Source organism: Mustela nivalis (genome assembly GCF_964662115.1).
Source record: "Mustela nivalis genome assembly, chromosome: 5".
NCBI lineage: Eukaryota > Metazoa > Chordata > Mammalia > Carnivora > Mustelidae > Mustela > Mustela nivalis.
In genome coordinates, this window is record NC_139024.1 from 137,130,624 (window position 1) to 137,150,393 (window position 19,770).

Sequence of the window (19,770 nt, forward strand, 5' to 3'; positions counted from 1 at the left end):
ACTGAAAGCTTTTCCGCTAAGGTCAGGAACACGGCAGGGATGTCTATTATCACCACTGCTATTTAGCATAGTAATAGAAGTCCTAGCCTCAGCAATCAGACAACAAAAGGAAATTAAAGGCATCCAAATCGGCAAAGAAGAAGTCAAAGGATCACTTCACAGATGATATGATATTATATGTGGAAAACCCCAAAGAGTCCACTCCGAAACTGCTAGAACTTGTACAGGAATTCAGTAAAGTGTCACGATATAAAATCAATGCACAGAAATCAGTTGCATTTTTCTACACCAACAACAAGACAGAAGAAAGAGAAATTAAGGAGTCAATCCCATTTACAACTGCACCCAAAACCATGAGATACCTAGGAATAAACCTAACCAAAGAGGCACAGAATCTATACTCAGAAAACTATAAAGTACTCATGAAAGAAATTAAGGAAGACTCAAAGAAATGGAAAAATGTTCCATGCTCCTGGATTGGAAGAATAATTATTGTGAAAATGTCTATGCTACGTAAAGCAATCTACACATTTAATGCAATTCCTATCAAAGTACCATCCATCTTTTTCAAAGAAATGGAACAAATAATCCTAATATTTATATGGAACCAGAAAAGACCTCAAATAGCCAAAGGGATATTGAAAAAGAAAGCCAATGTTGGTGGTATCACAATTCCGGACTTCAAGCTGTATTTCAAAGGTGTCATCATCAAGACAGCATGGTACTGGCACAAAAACAGGACACATAGATCAATGGAACAGAATAGAAAGCCCAGAAATAGACCCTCAACTCTATGGTCAACTAATCTTCAACAAAGCAGGAAAGAATTTCCAATGGAAAAAACCTCTTCAATAAATGAATGAGGCTGTTGGGAAATGTTGGGAAAATTGGACAGCCACATGCAGAAAAATGAAACTGGACCATTTCCTTACATCCCATACGAATATAGACTCAAAATGGATGAAGGACCTCAATGTGAGAAAGGAATCCATCAAAATCCTTGAGGAGAACACAGGCAGCAACCTCTTTGACCTCAGCTGCAGCAACATCTTCCTAGGAACATCGCCAAAGGCAAGGGAAGCAAGGTCAAAAATGAAGTATTGGGATTTTATCAAGATCAAAAGCTTTTGCAGAGCAAAGGAAACAGTTAACAAAACCAAAAGACAACTGACAGAATGGGAGAAGATATTTGCAAACGACATATCAGATAAAGGACTAGTGTCCAAAATCTATAAAGAACTTAGCAAACTCAACACCCAAAGAACAAATAATCCAATCAAGAAATGGACAGAGGACATGAACAGACATTTCTGCAAAGAAGACATCCAGATGGCCAACAGACACATGAAAAAGTGCTCCATATTACTTGGCATCAGGGAAATACAAATCAAAACCACAATCAGATACCACCTCACACCAGTCACAAAGGCTAAAATTAACAAGTCAAAAAATGACAGATGCTGGCAAGGATGCAGAGAAAGGGGAACCCTCCTACACTGTTGGTGGGAATGCATGCTGGTGCAACCACTCTGGAAAACAGCATGGAGGTTCCTCAAAATGTTGAAAATAGAACTGCCCTATGACCCAGCAATTGCACTACTGGGTATTTACCCTAAAGATACAAACGTAGTGATCCGAAGGGGTGTGTGCACCCGAATGTTTATAGCAGCAATGTCCACAATAACCAAACTATGGAAAGTACCTAGATGTCCATCAACAGATGAATGGATCAAGAAGATGTGGTATATATACACAATGGAATACTATGCAGCCATCAAAAGAAATGAAATCTTGCCATTTGCGACAACGTGGATGGACCTAGAGCGTATCATGCTTAGCGAAATAAATCAAACGAAGAAAGACTACTGTCATATGATCTCCTTGATATGAGGAAGTGTTGATGCAATATGGGGGGTGAAGGGGGTAGGAGAAGAATAAATGAAACAAGATGGGATTGGGAGGGAGACAAACCATAAGTAACTCTTAATCTCACAAAACAAACTGAGGGTTCCTGGGGGGAGGGGGGTTGAGAGAAGGGGGGTGGGGTTATGGACATTGCAGAGGGTATGTGCTATGATGAGTGCTGTGAAGTCTGTAAACCTGGCAATTCACAGACCTGTACCCTTGGGGATAAAAATATATTATATGTTTATAAAAAATTAAAAATATATATATTTAATGAAGAAAGGAGGAGTTCTGATACTCAATTTGGTAAGCGTTTGGGCATTATTTTTGCTTTTTCTCAAATTTTACATTATTTTTAACCTGTAAGAGGAGAACTCACTGATAAAAATCATCTCTGAATACAATTTCATCTTACTTTTTAATAAATAATTATAAATACATACTGCATAGTTATTGTGCTAAGCACTAGGGATAAAGACCTAAAACAGAATTTCTGCTTTCAAGAAATGAATGGCAGACTCAAGTAAACCCACAACAGTAGTGTTTGACATGTGTAAAAATAAATCTGAGAGCACAGTGCTGCCTTCATGTCCACTTACTTTCCACTTTATCTAGAAACTGGCTGTCAGGTAAGGCATGAATCACCTCAATTTCCCATCTTTTCCTATCTTCACCTCCTTCACCCCACTGATGAAAAAGTGTCCCTCCTCCTGTCCTAAAACCAACTGTGCTCTCAGACACACCACTTCTCACCCCTTGTGGGTCTTCCTCTAGCAGTTATCCAAACTCCCATATCACATTAACCAGACTTCCTGGAGTGGTGGGTTGGTTTACACTCACTGTGGCTGTTTACTTCCTTCTGACTCACTTCTCAATCTCCACAATCCAGGTTTTGCCTTAACTACCTCACTAACACTGCTCAAGTAAAGGTCTCTAGAGATTTCCATACTGCCAACACCAGGGACCATATTTCCATCTTTCTTTATTGGATCTTGCTAAAACAGGTGCCCCTGACCACTTTTCCGAAACACGTGACTATGTTGACTTCTGTGATACTACTCTCCTCGCTTGTTCTCTGCTCATTTTTAGACACTACAATGTTATCCAAGTGTGGGCCAGGAGTCAGTGGGGGGTCTCTGAGACCTTTTCAGGGGATCCACCAGAAAAACTGTTTTATAATATAATACTAAGACATTTGCCAGTTCCACTCTCATTTTCTTATGAGTGTATAGTGGAATCTCCCAGAGGCTAAAGGACATGTGATACAACAACAGGCTGTAGGCAGACACAAATATAAGAATCTACCCTTCTTTTGCTAAGACAAACATTAAAGAGACTTGCAAAAATGTCGAACGTCACTTGTCACTAATTTAATGGTCACTTATCATAAAAATGTTATTTTTGTTTGTATGTAATGGGTTTATCAATTCATTTAAAAATAGGCATTTTAAGATGTTTTAGTTTTGATTTTTTAATATGATATTGATAACTATGGCACACATACACAAAGCTTTTGGGTCCTCAGTTACATTTAAGAATGTAAAAGAGGGGCGCCTGGGTGGCTCAGTGGTTTGGGCTGCTGCCTTTGGCTCAGGTCATGATCTCAGGGTCCTGGGATCGAGCCCCGCATCGGGCTCCCTGCTCCGCAGGAAGCCTGCTTCCCTCTCTCTCTCTCTCTGCCTGACTCTCTGCCTACTTGTGATCTCCGTCTTTCAAATAAATAAATAAAATCTTTAAAAAAAAAAAAAAGAATGTAAAAGAATCCTGAGACCCTTAAGTTGGAGGACCACATTCTTAGACTATATCTCTTGGCCTCCTTTCGTGGCTCTTCTTTGACCAACCCCTTAAATTTTGATGTTCTCTAGAACAGCATCCTTATCCCACTGATTTTGTCACCATATACTAAATTTCTCAGTCTTGGTATGCTTAACATTTTGGGTCAGGTAATTCTTTATTATGGGGGATTCTGTGTTTAGCAGCATCCCTGGCCACTAGTATCCTCCCACCCAAACTGTGACAACAAAAATGTCTCCAGATATTGTCAGATAAAATTGTCCCCAGTTTAGAACAACCACCCTAAATGCTCTTCCTAAAAATTTTGCCTAATATCAAGACTTTTTTTTTTAACAGAGAGGGTGTACACATGTCAGGGTGGGGGACCAAAGGAGGAAAGGGAGAACCTTGAGCACGCTCCATGCCCACCTCAGAGCCCCAAGACATGGGGCTCCATCTCACAACCCTGAGATCATGACCTGAGCTGAAATCAAGACTTGGATGCTTAACCAACTGAGCCACAAGGTGCCTCAAGTACAAAAGGCACTTGACATGTATTAACTCATTTAAACTTCAACCTCTGAGAGGTAAATTATCTCTGTTTCACAGAATTTCTATTCTACGGATTAAGAAACTGCCAAACTGAGAAGTGAAATGACTCTTCCAGGGTCATACAGCAAGTAAGTGATGATGGTAACTCCAGCCCTGTTTGCTTCCCTGAGCTTTACACTCTTGTGAGTAACTGCCTTTGCTGGGCATCAGATGACCTTCACTCAAGATGTCTGAAGATGTATTCATAAGTCTTGTCATAAGACCAGCTATTTCTGTACTTCAGTCAGTTAATGGCACAACTTTATACTTAATCTTTCTGTGTCTCAGTCTCATCCTCTGTCACCCCCTGAATCACACTTAACTCTCTAGCAATTAAATAATCTTCTACAGTTTGTTGTTATCTGAGCTACTATGCTGATTCACACCTTTGACCCAATGTCATCTTCTGGGACATGTTCTTGGTTCTACCCCTGTGCATGCCCATCACAGCACTTAATACAGTTTGTGAAAATGGTTTCTATAACTGTGTCCCACTGGGGTTTGTTAAAAAAGCCATTGATGGTAGGTGCTTTGCTGAACCCAAAGCTCTCCAGGTTTTGCACACAGGGCAAATTAGTCTTCAGACAAGTTTTTGGAAGTACTGAAGTAAAATGGACCTGTTTGGATGGAGGCTGGGTTGTGGATGAGGAGAATTGGGAAAATCTTTGTCCTGAGAAGGTCATGATTGAGCTGAATCTCAAAAAAAGGATGAACTCAAGAGTGTTTAAAGGGCATTGTCCAATAGAGAGAACTTCACAAGGGAAAAGGGGCTCTTTTTGAAATTCACAAGATACAGCTTTAATACAGAAGGACATTATTTTTTAACAAGTAAGTTAGTTAGTGATCATACTAGTGGGAATCTCAGGTTTTAGGTCCATGATTTCAAGAAAGTATGAAATGATTACCAGATTCCTATAGTTAATACAGTTACATGTGTTACCAGATTCCTATAGTTAATACAGTTACATGTGTGTAATAAATTTAGTTCAAAAACAACTCAATGTATAATTTGAACAATTATTTTCTAAATGTAAATTACCTTACAGTGGCTCATACAAAAACTTGTTTCCAATTTTCTGCCCACCAGTTACAACTTTGAATGGTTTTCTTGCAGTTTACTCCTGTTGACTTGGCATTTATTCACTTCATAAAAATTTTGTCTCAAATGTGGATTTCACCACCTGGCTCATAAATCATTTCCAAATACATTTTTAGTAATGGAAGAGTCCTCAGAGATTACCTAGTCCAACAAGCAAATTTTATAAACAAGAATACTGAAGGGATGCCTGGGTGGCTCAGTTGGTTAAGCAGCTGCCTTCGGCTCAGGTCATGATCCCAGCGTCCTGGGATAGAGTCCCACATCGGGCTCCTTGCTCCGCAGGGAGCCTGCTTCTCCCTCTGACTCTTCCTTCCACTCTGTCTGCCTGTGCTCGCTCTCACTCACTCTCTCTCTGACAAATAAATAAATAAAATCTTTAAAAAAAAAAAAAAGAATACTGAACTACTACAGTTGAGTGGCTTGTTGAAGATTACATATTACATATTCTCTGAAGACTCCTTGGTGATGTGCTTTCATATCCACTCTAGATACGTATGGGATACCTAGGGTACCCTCCAGTGTGTGGCCTGTGTGCTGATTCTCAGTTCTTGTTCATTCTTAGGAAATTTAAATGACAAACTATCTTCTTTCAGACTGCAAATAACTGGTTACCACTTACTCACTTGCATATTTTGTCAGTGTCTTCAACAGACTTGAAGTTCTTGGTGCTAGGAACTTGGTTAATTTTTCGTCAAAAATTTCACCAGTATTCCTAATATTTACAAACTTTACCTTCTAAAGACAAAGTCATTAAGTAAAATTATGCTCTCCTATGAAATGTTTCTTTCAACCATTTGACTGGTCTCACTGGTAGTACTGTTTTCAAATTTACAAGATGAATACCTTTTCTATGCAGATATCTAAAAATTAGTCATTGCTTGAGAGGTTTAGTAGTCTGTCCCATAACCAACGGTGTAATGAGTCTCCTTATCACAGGGCCTGCCAACTCATATATATCCATTGGGAGGGTAGTGCCTATTTGATCAGACTCTGTCCTAGGTCACTCAATCCGTAGGCTGGACAGTCACCCAAAGTGAGACCTGGCATTAAATACAGATCAACGCTGAGAAGATCAGGTAGTTAGTAGGAAACACCAAATCTGAAAGGATGCAGAGAGAAAATCATTAAAATACCTACAGTAACGATGGGCCAGAAATTATAAGGAAGCAAAAAAGAAAGGAGAGGCTGTGAGGCAGACAGAAGAGATATGAAATCAATAAGGGACTCAGGAGCAAATATGAGAAGGGGGCAGGCATGAAGCAAGTTGTGTGCTACACTGAGGGACGGAAGTTTAGACACTCATTCTCCTGCCACAAAGATCCTTTAAGCGGTATCCCATCTGAAGCGGCCAAGATAAACGTTTCCCATCCCAGAAGTTTTTGAGTTTCTTTCCTTTACAGCTCTTTGAATCTCCTTCTTACAAACCCTGTTTTCGCCCACGCGCTCCTCAAAGCCAGTGTCCTAAGAAGAAAGAATTTGATTCTCGCAACTAAGAAAGCTAAGTAAGCACCTAGGATAGTGGCTAGAGCGAGGCTTCAGCTTTCGGACATGTGCTACTGGCTGCTCGCTTCCTCTACCGTCTCTGAAACCTGGGGCAAGTTCTATGCATGCGACACACGGCTCCCAGCGAGAGCACCTGCAGCTTGCACGTCTACTCTTCTCACGGCGGAAACACACCAGTAACCACGCTCCCAGAGAACCAGGGAGTCCGACGCGGGGGAAAACATCACAAGATCTGAACGTCCCTCTGATGCAAGGAAGGGCAAGCCCGCAAGCCCACCCTCCCTTTCCCCCTCCAGGTTTCAGAGAGCCACGCTGGTGGACAGGCGCACGCTTCCCGGCGGCGGAGCCTTCGCATCCCCGTCCCGAAGTCGCCGGCGCGGGACAGGAGCTCCCCGCACCCCGGACCTCCCGGCCCCCGCCGCCCGCCGGGTCACCTGTAATTGTAGGCGCTGAAATGCTTGCTCTCTCTCAGCATCGCCCGGTACAGATCTAATACTTGTGCGCGGCTGGAGGCTGCCATTTTGGAAGGAAAAAAATAAATGGGTCCTCTTCGAGAAGGTCCCGAGTTTTAACCTAACCCACGAAACTTCAGTCTACGCAAAACCACGAACGAAATAAAAGAAAATGCGGTGTGGCTCGGTCTCGCCCGCGGGCCGGGCCTGGGCCTGGGTGAACACCGGCCCGCGCCTGGAGGCGCTGGGCGTCGCGCGCCGCTCGGGAGGCGGGCGCAGGCGGGCGCAGGCGGGCTTCGGGCAGCTTAAGGGGGAGGCGCCGACCCGGAGGCGTTCCCGTCCTCCGCCCGCGCCTCTGAGGAACCGGCGTGCAGCAGCCCTACCGGAGGGCTGAGGCGGAGATGGGGGGACGGCCGCAGGGAAAGGGCTGAGCCTGTGGAGGGGCGCAGGCCGGAGCCCAAGCACGGAGTGCGTGCAGCCCGTCTAGGAGCGCCTTCGCGAACGGCTTGGGGTCGTAGCGGGGACACTTAGTCTCCCACCGCAGCGCCTAGTCGCACCTCCGCGAGGCCCGAGGGCGCGTTGCCAGGGTTACCGAGCGCGCCCCAGGTCGACGCTCCGCCCCCGGCCGCAGATGACCCGCCCCTTGCGCTGGGGCCGCCCTCTGCGCTGCCTGAGAGGCCGAGCGGGGTTTTCCGGGGCGCTTTTATGTTACGAGCTCTGTCTGTGGGCTCCCAGGGCCGGGCGCTTTCTGAGCGCAGGGACGGGACGCGCCGAGGGGGTCGCAGAGGCGATGAGTGAGGGACTCCCTGGTCCTCCGGCTACGCTCAGGGCGGCCTGCTAAGGGCCTCAGGAGCAAGGACCCCCTTTTTGTCAAAATGGCAGCGCCCAGCGTGCTGTGAGGGTATCTTTAAGGGAGGGGGTGCGTCGGGTAAGAGCCTTCCCCAGGAGAGTAGGCAGCGTGCCACGCTTCAGAGTTTGAAACACCCAGGTTCGGGTCTCCTGGGCGAGCGGTGGGTAAGTGCCGGCCTCCCTGCAGCGTGGGGTGCGACGCGGGCGGTCAGTCCTGGTGTGGGGAGTTACTTGGCCACGGGATTTCCTCCTTTTTAAGGTGTTCCTTGAGCTCTGAAGGTTTTGCTTTTGAGTTTTTCACTCCCGAAGGGTTTTGTCATCTACTGTTTACAAAAGGTGGCGTGGCGTGGCGTGGGTAATTAATTGGGAAAACTTAAGGGATTTAAGGACTCTCTTCACACCCAAAGCAAGAAGCCGAGCAAGTTTTCTCTTGAAGATCTTCGTGGCTAAGTTTTCTGTCTTGGTCTTTCTCTGAAGACGTCAGCTTTCCAGAATCACCTTGTTACAGTGGTGAATAAAGTCGGTCGTTGTGATCCTTGAACGTAGGACCGGGCGCAGAGAAGCCTGAGCTAGTTGTAGTTACTGTGTTTGCAAAGCACCTGTCTTATTTTAGGACTTTCTCTGTCTGTAGTCAACTTTAAGAAGAGCCACGGTTTTCTGCTCAGAATACAGCTAGGAGTGGCTTTAGACGTCCAAAGCAAATTTGCCTCAACATCCGTTCTTCTTCAGCCACTGAATTGTGGTTGTATGTCATCTCTTTTAAGTTTGCGAGGTTTTAAAATGACCCTTGCTTTATATCAAAGTCTCGTATTTTCTGGAACTTTAGGAGCAGGAAACACTTTTCTGATCTTGCTGCACTTTAATGTACTTGCAACGTGGTGTCCTTGCACCCAGGTGTACGTGTTAATATTACTCGTTACAGTGTAATAGCATTTTTTAAAAAGGTGGAAGAGAACATACTTTTTAAAAAAATATTTTATTTATTTATTTGAGAGAGCGAAAGCAAGAGAGATCACAAAGAGAGGGAGAAACTGACTTGCTAATGAGCAGAGAGCCCCTCTCTGGGTTTGAATCCAGGAGCCCAAGATCATGACCTGAGCTGAAGGCAGAGGATTAACCGACTGAACACCCAGCCCCCCGGAGAGAACATACTATCATTATTAAACTTCCTTTTTCTCTTCTTTCTTTCTTTGTTTTGTTTTGTTTGTTTGTTTTTAAGGTCTCCCACAAATATAAGTATCAAAATAGGGTTTTCTACAGGGTATCTGAACTTTTCTCGCTCTTTTTTTTTTTTTTAAAGATTTTTTGATTTGTCAGAGAGAGAGAGAGAGAGGGAGAACACGTGTGCGCACAAGCAATTAGAGTGGCAGGCAGAGGTGGAGAGAAGAGCAGGCTCCCCGTTGAGCTAGGAGCCAGATTTGGTGCTGGATCCTAGGACCCTGGGATCAGGACCGGAGCCGAAGGCAGGGGTCTAACCTACTGAGCCACCCAGGCATCCCAACTTTTGTCACTCTTGCAGGATGCTCTTACCTCAAGGTTACTGAAAGAGATTTTAATATTTGAGTTTTTCTTGGCATTACTTAAAGGTTCAAGACCAAGGGAATTGCACCTTACCACAGAGTAAGATCAGGAGCCATTTTCTCTTAATATGGTACAGGAGTGCTAATGATATAACATGCAACACCTGGGAAAACTACAAGACTAGAGAAAGCTATCAAGGTAAAAGGAAAAAAAACATGAAAGTTATTTTGGTTTGTTTAACAAAACAAACAAGTGGGGGGCCTGACTGGCTCAGTTGTAGAGCATGTGACTCTTAATCTCAGGTTTGTGAGTTTGAGGCCAAGATTGGTTGTAGAGATTACTTAAATAAACTTAAAAAAAATTAGTAGGGCTTGCTTTATTATATATTGCTATCATCTACAAAATGAAATTGGAGTAATTATTCCTGTCTGCAGTCTTTATGTCTAATTATCAGGCAATTTAATCATTAATGTATGCAATTAATGTATCACAATGACCTTAACATCATAATCAAATAAAGCTTTTCAAAGAAACATATAAAGTTTAGTTTGTTTGGGTAGCCTAGTCATCTGTTAGTATAAAGAATAGTTGAGATTAGGAAAGTGGGAGATTCCCAGTAGATTCAATGCTGTCCTCACAAAAATACTTTTACTGTATTTCAAATAATATACCGGTATCTTGGAAATCATTGCCTTGAACAACTAATAAAAAAAATTACATTCCAAAGCTTAATTTCTATTTTTGTACATCTTTATTGCAGAGGTGACTAGTTTCAATAATAGCTCCATTTGAGGTTGAAACTGGAATTGGGTCAGTACCTGAGAATTACTTATTTATATGTCCTTTAATATGCATCTATTCTGGGCTGAATATTGTTTTAGGTACTGACTAAAAGGTAGCAGTACCTACTTATTACCATCTAGGCTTCAAAATGTAAAAATTGCCTTAGTATTCACCTGTCAATACTTAAGAAATATTTACCTATGGAAAAGGATGTATTACCTTGTATTAAAGTTAGATTGCTGGATTACTAATGGGCATTTAATGCTTTTTGAAAGGAAATTTCCCCAAACATAATAAATAGTAGGACAGAAGTTTATTATCTTAGGCTTAAATATTAAAACAATGTGTAAAGAAAAATCTTGTCTGAATGACCAACTTGTCACAGTATGATTTAGAAATTAAATGTGGATCTAAATCTTTATTATATGTAGTTGTCATTTGTTTTTATTGATCATTCTAATAGACTACGAAGCTGGAAGAGACCTTGGGTATCAATTTAAGAGGCAGAAACCGAAGGCCTCATTCTCATTCACTCATTTAGTCAACATTATTGAACTCTTCCTAAGTGCCGTGTATTATCCAGGATGATGGAGTTACCATGCAGAGAGTCCTTCTCTCCAGAAATGGACAGGGAACTAGACAAACGAAATATTAATTTGTTGTGACAGGTGCTATGATAGGGATAATATTACCAGGTATCTGGGGAGTGCAGAAGAGGGCCATTCAACTAAGACTTTGATCTACGGGGAGACTTCTCATCATAGAAGGTGTTTCCACAATGAGCTAGTAACAACCAGGTGAAGAATGTGGTAAGAACTTGTAGTGTATATTCCAAGTGTGGAGGCACGAGTGCGTATGACCCATTCAGGGAACTCTGGGAGAGGGTATGGGAGAGACCATCTATGAAACCAGACAGGGTTAGTCTGTACCTCATTCATTATAATGACATTTCTTCTGTTTTGGTGTTAAATTTATTTCTTCAGCGTTGGCTAGTTCACCCAAGTAGAATTTAACATCTGAACTATTGAAATGTAGGTTGGTTTTTCAGGTGTTGTTTTAAGCCATATTTTTGATCGTCTATTCTAGGAGTGCTGAAATGCTGTTTACCTCTGCATTTAACATGGTTGACCAGCCTGGTAGATCAAGCCAATGTTCTTGTGGGTATTTGAGGGCTATACATCAAATACTGATCCCATTTTCCAGAAGTTCACAGTTTACATACAATCTCTATGTAATTAAAGTAGAAAGTACAAAGTGCTGCAGGGGAAGTACTGGGGAAGCATTGTGCGGTCTTAGCATGGGAGGTCGCTTCCGTGGATGATGCCTGGGCCACACCTCAGATGGACAAAGTGAATGTAGCTGATGACCAGGCTTCAGGGAAGAAATTTTTTTTTTAAATTTTTTTTTTATTACCCAGGTGATTGGTTGCAGCCTGATAGAGAAACAGTGATCTCTGGGAATTAGGGGGCTTTTTGGAGGTGGTAGTGTTCTTGTTGGACTTGAGAGAATTTAGGTTTGAGCTGGGCCTTGAATTACAGGAATTTGGATGTGTGGGTATGGTGGTAAGATGGTTACTGCTGAATGAAGGTTTACCCTTAGAAAGGATAAAGAAGAGAAAGTCTGAGTGAGATTTAGGGAAAGATGATCACAGCCTAAGGAACAATGAGGGAGGGCCTTTTGAAGGAGAGAGTAGGAGAGTGCTTGAAGGTGCGTGCAGGAGATGCAGCTGGAAAGGCCATCAGGGTGGACACTGAGTCCTTATAGGAGCTCAGTTAATCCTCTGGAGACCTGATGGGAAAGAAAGCTGTTCACTGCATTTAAGGACAGAGACTCTTAGAAGTTAGATTATTGAGCTAGAGTTAAGAAGCTAGGAAGCAGGGAGGGTGTGTGGGCATTGGTCCAGGATGTGATCCATCTAGCCATGATGCTACACTGCCTCACAGATGGTCTTCAGTGGAAGCTTTAGGAGTTTGAACTATATTAATTTTTCTTGGATAATATGGGTAAACTTTAGACAGATTTGAATTTTAATTTAGTTGGATTCCCACTTATTTGTAAAAGCTAACTGGTTAGCTCCTAACAAATATTCAGAAAATCTCAAATGTTGAATTTTATACTAGCTTTTTAGTCTTTTAAGATAAATTTCATTTTTTTTTCTTTTACCATGTCTTAGAAAAGACATAAATTGAATAGTTTTTTTGGTTGTCTGTTCTTGTGTGCCACAGATATTATACCTCATGGGGGATTTTTGAGACTCGCCTTTCTGTAGAAGCTCTTTTCAAATATACTTAAGAAAATCAGTTCTCTGAGAAAGTTAGAAAGCAGCTAGATAGTCTTACTTCATTGATTGGAGGCTAAGGGTTCCCCTACTTGTGGGAAGCAACAATAAAACTGACAATTGGTTTTGTGTAAAGTGTATCAAATGTCACTTCTAGAGGATTTTTTTTTTTAAACAAATTCTTTGCTTTCTGAAGGAAAGAAATAATCTTTTCCTAATACAAAGCCCCACCAACATGGGAATTCTTTACAATGTGATTTATGGCAATATTCTTTTTTTTTTTTTAAAGATTGTATTTATTTATTTGACCGACAGAGATCACAAGTAGGCAGAGAAGCAGGCAGAGAGAGAGGAGGAAGCAGGTTCCCTGCTGAGCAGAGAGCCCGATGCAGGGCTTGATCCCAGGACCCTGGGATCATGACCTGAGCCGAAGGCAGAGGCTTCAACCCACTGAGGCACCCAGGCCCCCCTATGGCGTGCCCCTATGGCAATATTCTATAGATCACCTTCAGTCTTTTTCATACTAATTATAAGGGATAATGTAAAGGAATGTTTTTTTCTTGTTTGTATGTTTTTGAATGTTTGTTAATCAACTAGTGACATTGATGGTAATGGCAGCTATTTTTTATTCAAAGTGTATTTTCTCCTCCAGGAGCATTGCCAGCTAGTTTGCAAACATCTCATATCCGTAATTCTTTTTTTTTCCCCCTAGGATTTTGTTTATTTGTTAGAGAGAGAGAGAGCACAAGTGGGCAGAGTGGCAGGCAGAGGGAGAGGGAGAAGCAGGCTCCTCACGGAGCAGGGAGCCCAATGCAGGGCTCAGTCCAAGGACCCTGAGATCATGACCCGAACCGAGGGCTGCCGCTTATCCCACTGAGCCACCCAGGCACCCCTCGTGTCTGTAATTCTTACAAAGACAAATTTGAAGCTCTGATGGACTTCTTTGAGTGGGGAGTAGTAACTGCCATCTCTTGTTTGTCCAGATTAGTTGGTCGTTTACAGAAAACACTTAGGATCTACAGTATTGACTCTGTTTAGAAGGAAAAAACAGCCTTTGCTAATCACTGATGAAACACCAGGTCAGTGTCTCCTGATATACAGTACTGAGTCCTGTGATGTTGACTGTTACCTTGGAAGGCTGGTATATCTTTTGCTTTCTTTCTTTCTTTTTTTTTTTAAGATTTTATTTATTTGAGAGAGAGAACACAACTGGGGGAGCGGCAGAGGTAGAGGGAGAAGCAAGTTCCCCCCTGAGCAGGGATCCTAATGTGGGGCTTGATCCCAGGACTCTAGGATCATGACCTGAGCCGAAGGCAGACACTTAATATACTGAGCCACCCAGGTGCCCCAGGATGATCTATCTTTGTAAAGGAAAAATCCTATAGTTCTTTCCTGCTGTGTGTTTCTTTCCTGTGTGTCTCCTTAACTACGCAAACAGAACATTTCACCTCTAGTCACCAGATGTGTAGGGGTTTTTACTGACACCAGAACAGTTCTCTGCAACACCAGCTGGGTGTCATACAGTTAAGCTCAAATCTGACACTACCTGAAGGTAGCACCAGATTCCATAGGTAAATAAGGGCTCATTCCTGCAAGTCTGACCGCCATACCCTCTTACTTCACATGCCAGTTGCAAGTAGTTGGTCCCCAGGTTACCCACACCTTCTGTCCAATTTGGCTGCAAATTGGAGGTTCCCATGACCCCTCCTTTGGTTTGACTAGTTTACTAGAGAGGGTCACAAAGCTCAAGGAAACACACATACCAGTTTATTAAAGACTGGATTAAGAATACAATTGAACAGCCAGGTGAAGAGAAACATAGGATGAGGTCTCGGAGGGCCCTGAGTGCAGGAGCTTCTTCCCAATGGAGCTGGGGTGCATCACCCTTCTTCTGTGGTTGTGTTAACCCACCTGGAAGCTTTGCAGACTCCATGCTATTGAAGTTTTTATGGACGCTTCCTCATGTAGGCATGATCAATTAGTAGCAACATTTCCAGCCCTTCTGTTCTCTAGAGAAGTGGGGTTGAGGTTGGGGTGGGACCAAAAAAGCCCAAGTGTCTAATCATGACTTAGTCTTTCTGGTGACCAGCTCCCTTCTGGAGCCTTACAGGAGTCCATCCAAAGTCACTTCTTTAGAACAAACGATGCTTCTAGTGCTCTCATCACTTAGGAATTTTCAAGCATTTTAGGATGCCCGTGTCAGGATTGGGGTCAAAGACCAAATTTCAGAACAAGAGATGCTTCTAGTATTCCTACCATTTGGAAAATTACAAGGGCTCTAGGGGACAGGAACTGAGGGCAGAGGCCAGTATGTACATATTTTCTGTTATCTTGCAATCTTTGATACTTGTCTTAGTCTGTTTGGTCTACTACAACAAAATACTATACACTGTGTAGCTTATAAGTAACAGAAATTTATTTCTCACAGGTTTGGAGCCAGGGAATTTCAAGACCAAGGTGCTGGTAGATTCAGTGTCTGGTGAAAGCTTACTGGTTCACAGATGGCTGCCTTTTTGCCGTGTTCTCACATGGAAGGGGCAGGGGGTCTCTCCGGGCATAAGGGCACTGTTTCCATTCCTTAGGAATCTTCATGATCTAATCGCCCAAAGACCCTGCCTCCTTATACTAACACCTTGGTTTTTAACTTAGGATTTTATTTATTTTTTTTTTAAGATTTTATTTATTTGTCAGAGAGAGAGAGAGAGAGAGAGAAACAAACTCACCACTGAGCAAGGAGCCCCATGCAGGACTTGATCCCAGACCCTGGGATCATGACCTGAGCTGAAGGCAGCAGTTTAACCTACTGAGCCACCCAGGCATCCCTAACTTAGGATTTTAATATGAATTTTGTGAGGGGGCATATGCATGCAGTCAGTTGCAGTATTATGCTGGAGAATGTTATTAACAATAGAAGCTCAACAGAATTCATGATTTCTTTGCCATTATAATGAATACTTTTATAAGATTTAATATTTCATAGCATTTTAATTTAGAAATTATCTGCTGAGCACAATAAAGCAATTCAGCTTGGCAAACCTGTGTCCTGTATATTGTGTAATTGTGAGCTTGAGTTAACTAATAGTAGTTAAGAGTATAAAAGCCTGGCTTGTGTGAAATGGATTGCAGTAATATGGGCAGACAGCGATACAGTGTTAGCTTCAGTTAATAAAGATTGGTTTATTGGGAGAAGTATCTTTGTAAGGATTCCTGGAATTCTGGACTGCAGGGGAGAGTGAAAATGGAGAAATCATGAAATAGAACAAGACTTATCAGGCATACTCTCTTCCCTCCTTGACATTTCCAGGTATGGTCATTGTTCTCTATTTCAAGCCTTTGGGCAGTATGAAATAAGTGCCTGGGCCTGAGCATTGATGGTGTGAAGCTCTGTTAGAAATCCCATTCACACCTTGGCTTCCAGGTGCAACAAGAGCCCCTTCAGCCTCCTGAGACTGGGTTGTGATGGTAGTTATGGGGCTGCTTTCATTTGTAGAGCCCTGGTCTTCAAGAATCGCTTATACTCCCTACTTTTTAAAGCCTCTGGGTAAACTGTCCTGGATTAATACATTTCTTAACAATAAGGTCAGTTTCACTACAATGTCCAATCTGAGTTGGAACGTCATTCTGTTAAAGGAGAGTTCATGGGTGCTGAGTTACAGTGTTTTCTGAAAATGCTCTTTTGTGGTCTTGACAGCTACTTGAAAATAAAATGTTCAGTGTAGATTAATGTGATAGTAATTCATGCTAATCTTCCTTCTCCACAAAAAAACCCCTCTGCATCACTTTTATTTTATTAATTTTTTTAAAAGTTTAATTATTTTAGTGATCTCTACACCCAACATGGGGCTTGAACTCACAATCCCAAGATGGAGAGTTTTGTGGTCTTCCAACTGAGCCAGCTAGGCATCCTTAAATTATCTCGCCCACCACCCCATCATTTTTAGAATAAAGTCTAAAAAAGTCTCTGTAAACTCACTAACACTGCCATATGACTCTGAGGAGCCATCGCAAATGCTGATCTGCCTGCCTGGAACATTCCACCTTTCCTAATTTGTCTGGTATGAGTTTAAGAGATAAGAGATACTTAAAGATACCTTCTCAAACTTTAAACACATCTTCCGCTTTTAAGCCCTCTTCATGTTTTGAGTGTTGTTTTAAACTGAGAGTGACTATAGTTGCAAGTAACAAAACCCAAGTAAATTTTGAACCAACATAATGACTTTATTGTCTTGTGGATCTTCAAAGTTTGGAAGTCAGATGGGCTTTAGAATTGAGTGATGTTGTCATTTGAGGGATGTTGTCAAAGACCTGGTTTTGTCCTTTTTCCCTCTATGTCTTGTACAATGTCAACTTTATCTTCAGGCTGGCATCCTTTCTTGGTTGAGGAAGGACACCTATGTTTCTGGGGCACTTGTTTCCAGAATGTCAGAAGAAAGAGCTGGCTGGATCAGGAGGGCCCTACAGTTCTCCCTGTTCACCTCTTTGGCCCTAATTGAGTTGTGTCCTCATCCATCTCTAACCAATGACTACGTTTAGGGCATAGGATTACACTTAGTTTAGTTAGGTTTGAGCCTCTTGCCTAAATCCTAGAGGCAAGAATGGGGGCAGCTGTCCCCTAGGTATACAGGCTGTGGAACCTGGGGTTGGTAGCTATGTGGGGATACACACAATGAAACTGAAGTAGTTACCAAGAGAACGGGGACTGATTTTGGTAAAAGGCAAACAAAGTTCATTACAGCAGTCTTGCCAGAGTTCTGTATCTCTTTTTGTGATTATTTGATTACTATTTTCCTCTGTTAACAGGTTGTATGTTCTGTGAGGACAGGGACCATGTCTGGTTTTTATTACAGTTGTTTCCTCAACACTTTGCATCTAGCTTTGCATGTGCTAGATGATTAATAAATACCAATAGCTGAACGAGTGAATCAAGTGTATGAGCTCTAAATAACTTACTTGTAAATATTATTGGGTGACTTCAGATAGTTTCTACACAACAGCCATGCTTCCTTTTGGCCAACAGAATAATAATTTTGTTTGAGTGGCTGTGTGCCTAGTTCCTGGAAATGAATTATAATAGTCTAAAGTAGTCATGGTGATTCCATTCCCTTTTGGCCACTCAGTTTTCTACCTTTCTTATAGCCAGAAGTAGCCACAAGACACAGATCTGGGTAATGACACAAGATGAAAGGGGCGCCTGGGTGTATCAGTTGGTTAAGCCACTGCCTTTGGCTCAGGTCATGATCTTGGAGTCCCACATCAGGCTCCCAGCTCCATGGGGAGTCTGCTTCTCCCTCTGACCTTCTCCCCGCTCATGCTTTCTCTCACACACACTCTTTCTCAAGTGAATAAGTAAGATCTTTAAAAAAAAAAAAAAAAAAAAGACAAGAGGAAGCTGGCTGGACGTTTTCTGAAAAAGATTTTGCTTCCTGTTAAAAGATAGGTATTCTCACAAGAGAGAGTTTGCTTATGCTACCTCTTCTTTCCTGCTTGGAATGCTAACGTGAGGACTAATGCTTGAAGATCAGCAGCCGTCGTGCAACCATGAAAAAATCCTACAAGAAAGGCCAAGTGAATACAAGAGATTCCAACTTACCGCCTTGACTTTTCTGAGCTGGAACTAGGTACCTGTACCTGTAGACTTCATGATGAGTAGACAAAAATGTGTTTCTTTTAACTATTTGGACTTTCTTTCTTTTTTTTTTTTTTTTTAAAGATTTTATTTATTTATTTGACAGAGATCACAAGTAGGCAGAGAAGCAGGCAGAGAGATGGGGGTGGGGGAAGCAGGCTCCCTCCCAAGCTGGCTGCCTGTCCTGGGGCTCGATCCCAGAACCCCAAGATCATGACCTGAGCTGAAGGCAGAGGCTTAACCCACTGAGCCACCCAAGTGCCCCAACTATTTGGATTTTCTTACAGCTCAACACATCTTGATACAGTAGTGCCAAAAATAGTGTTTCATTCTTTTGGCCTTGCCAAAATTTTTTATTTGGAATTTATTGCATTTGTTAATTTAAGATAATTTCTCTGCTATTTGTGAAGCTTTCAGATTTTTTCCATGTAGTTTCTTCATATAAATCTGTTATGTGCATATGGAGGCTAAGCTTTCTTTTCCTTTTTTTTTTCCCCACCTCAGGAATTTTGTATATCAGGGTCCCTCTCTAGAATAATCAGTCTTTTCCCATACTCTTCATTTGACTAGTGATTACATAGATTACATACATGTTCCATCTTCAGCAAAGTGTTTCCTGGCCACAATTTAAATGATTCCATCTTAATTTTTAGTATTCTTTCTTATAGCATCTTATTCTTGACCTTAATTTTTTGTTACATGAAATTATATTGCTGTGTAATTCTGAGACACTGGTTTAATGTTGACTCCTCCCATTCGAAGTTAGTTCCATGAGGGCAGGGACTAGATCTGTTTTGTCTTGTAGGCAATGTGCATGGTAAGTGCCCAGTAAACATTTGTCAGATGATTGGGTAGAAGAAAAGAAGACTGAAATCCTTAAATTTCTGCATCTTCCAGCTTCCTGCCTCATCACCACCAACAATTTTCAGCAACATGAGATGTTCAGTTCTGGCACAGAGTCTGTTACACTTGTTTAAAGGACATTGTTCCTGTTGGTCAGACTTTCCTTTTAGATTTTATAAGGGAAGTAGGGTAGTCACTTAGCATACGAACTGCGCAAGTTTCTTGTCAGTTTCTTTAGAAGAGTAATACATATTTTGGACACTTTTTCTTGTCTTAGGATTTTTTCTCCCCGAATTTTGCATTATCTTAAACCTTATTGGCAGTATTTTTCTAATTTGACATCATTAGCCTCTGGTAGCAAATGTTTTTATTTTATGTTTTAGGACACCCTGGAAGCATGGAAATGATTCGCATTTCAGCAGGTTATTGTGCTTGGTTGCTAGTCAGTTAGAATCGGAATCTTCTTTCTAAAAAGTAGTTTCAGGAGAGGCCATGTGAATTATTGACACAAGCTATTGACTTGCAGTGGAGATGCTTTTAAATAAAA

At 42.0% G+C, this 19,770-nt stretch overlaps 2 protein-coding genes across 9 annotated transcripts in view; one reads left to right on the forward strand and one right to left on the reverse strand.

The window, feature by feature from the left end:
• Positions 1-7,594, reverse strand: part of LYRM4 (LYR motif containing 4) — a 166,252-nt gene extending 158,658 nt beyond the window's left edge. The window contains exon 1 of the mRNA XM_082731037.1: positions 7,306-7,594. Within this exon, the coding sequence (XP_082587163.1) occupies positions 7,306-7,391 (86 nt within the window). The 5' untranslated portion in view covers positions 7,392-7,594. The remainder of the gene's footprint in view (positions 1-7,305) is intronic.
• Positions 7,595-7,618: 24 nt separating this feature from the next.
• Positions 7,619-19,770, forward strand: part of FARS2 (phenylalanyl-tRNA synthetase 2, mitochondrial) — a 519,420-nt gene continuing 507,268 nt past the window's right edge. For 2 of the 8 annotated variants that reach the window (XM_082731032.1, XM_082731031.1), the window contains exon 1: positions 8,199-8,337. The gene's annotated coding sequence lies outside the window, so the exon portion shown is untranslated. Of the gene's footprint in view, positions 8,338-19,770 lie in introns of all 8 variants that reach the window. The other 6 variants (XM_082731026.1, XM_082731036.1, XM_082731034.1 and 3 more) reach the window with 6 other exon arrangements.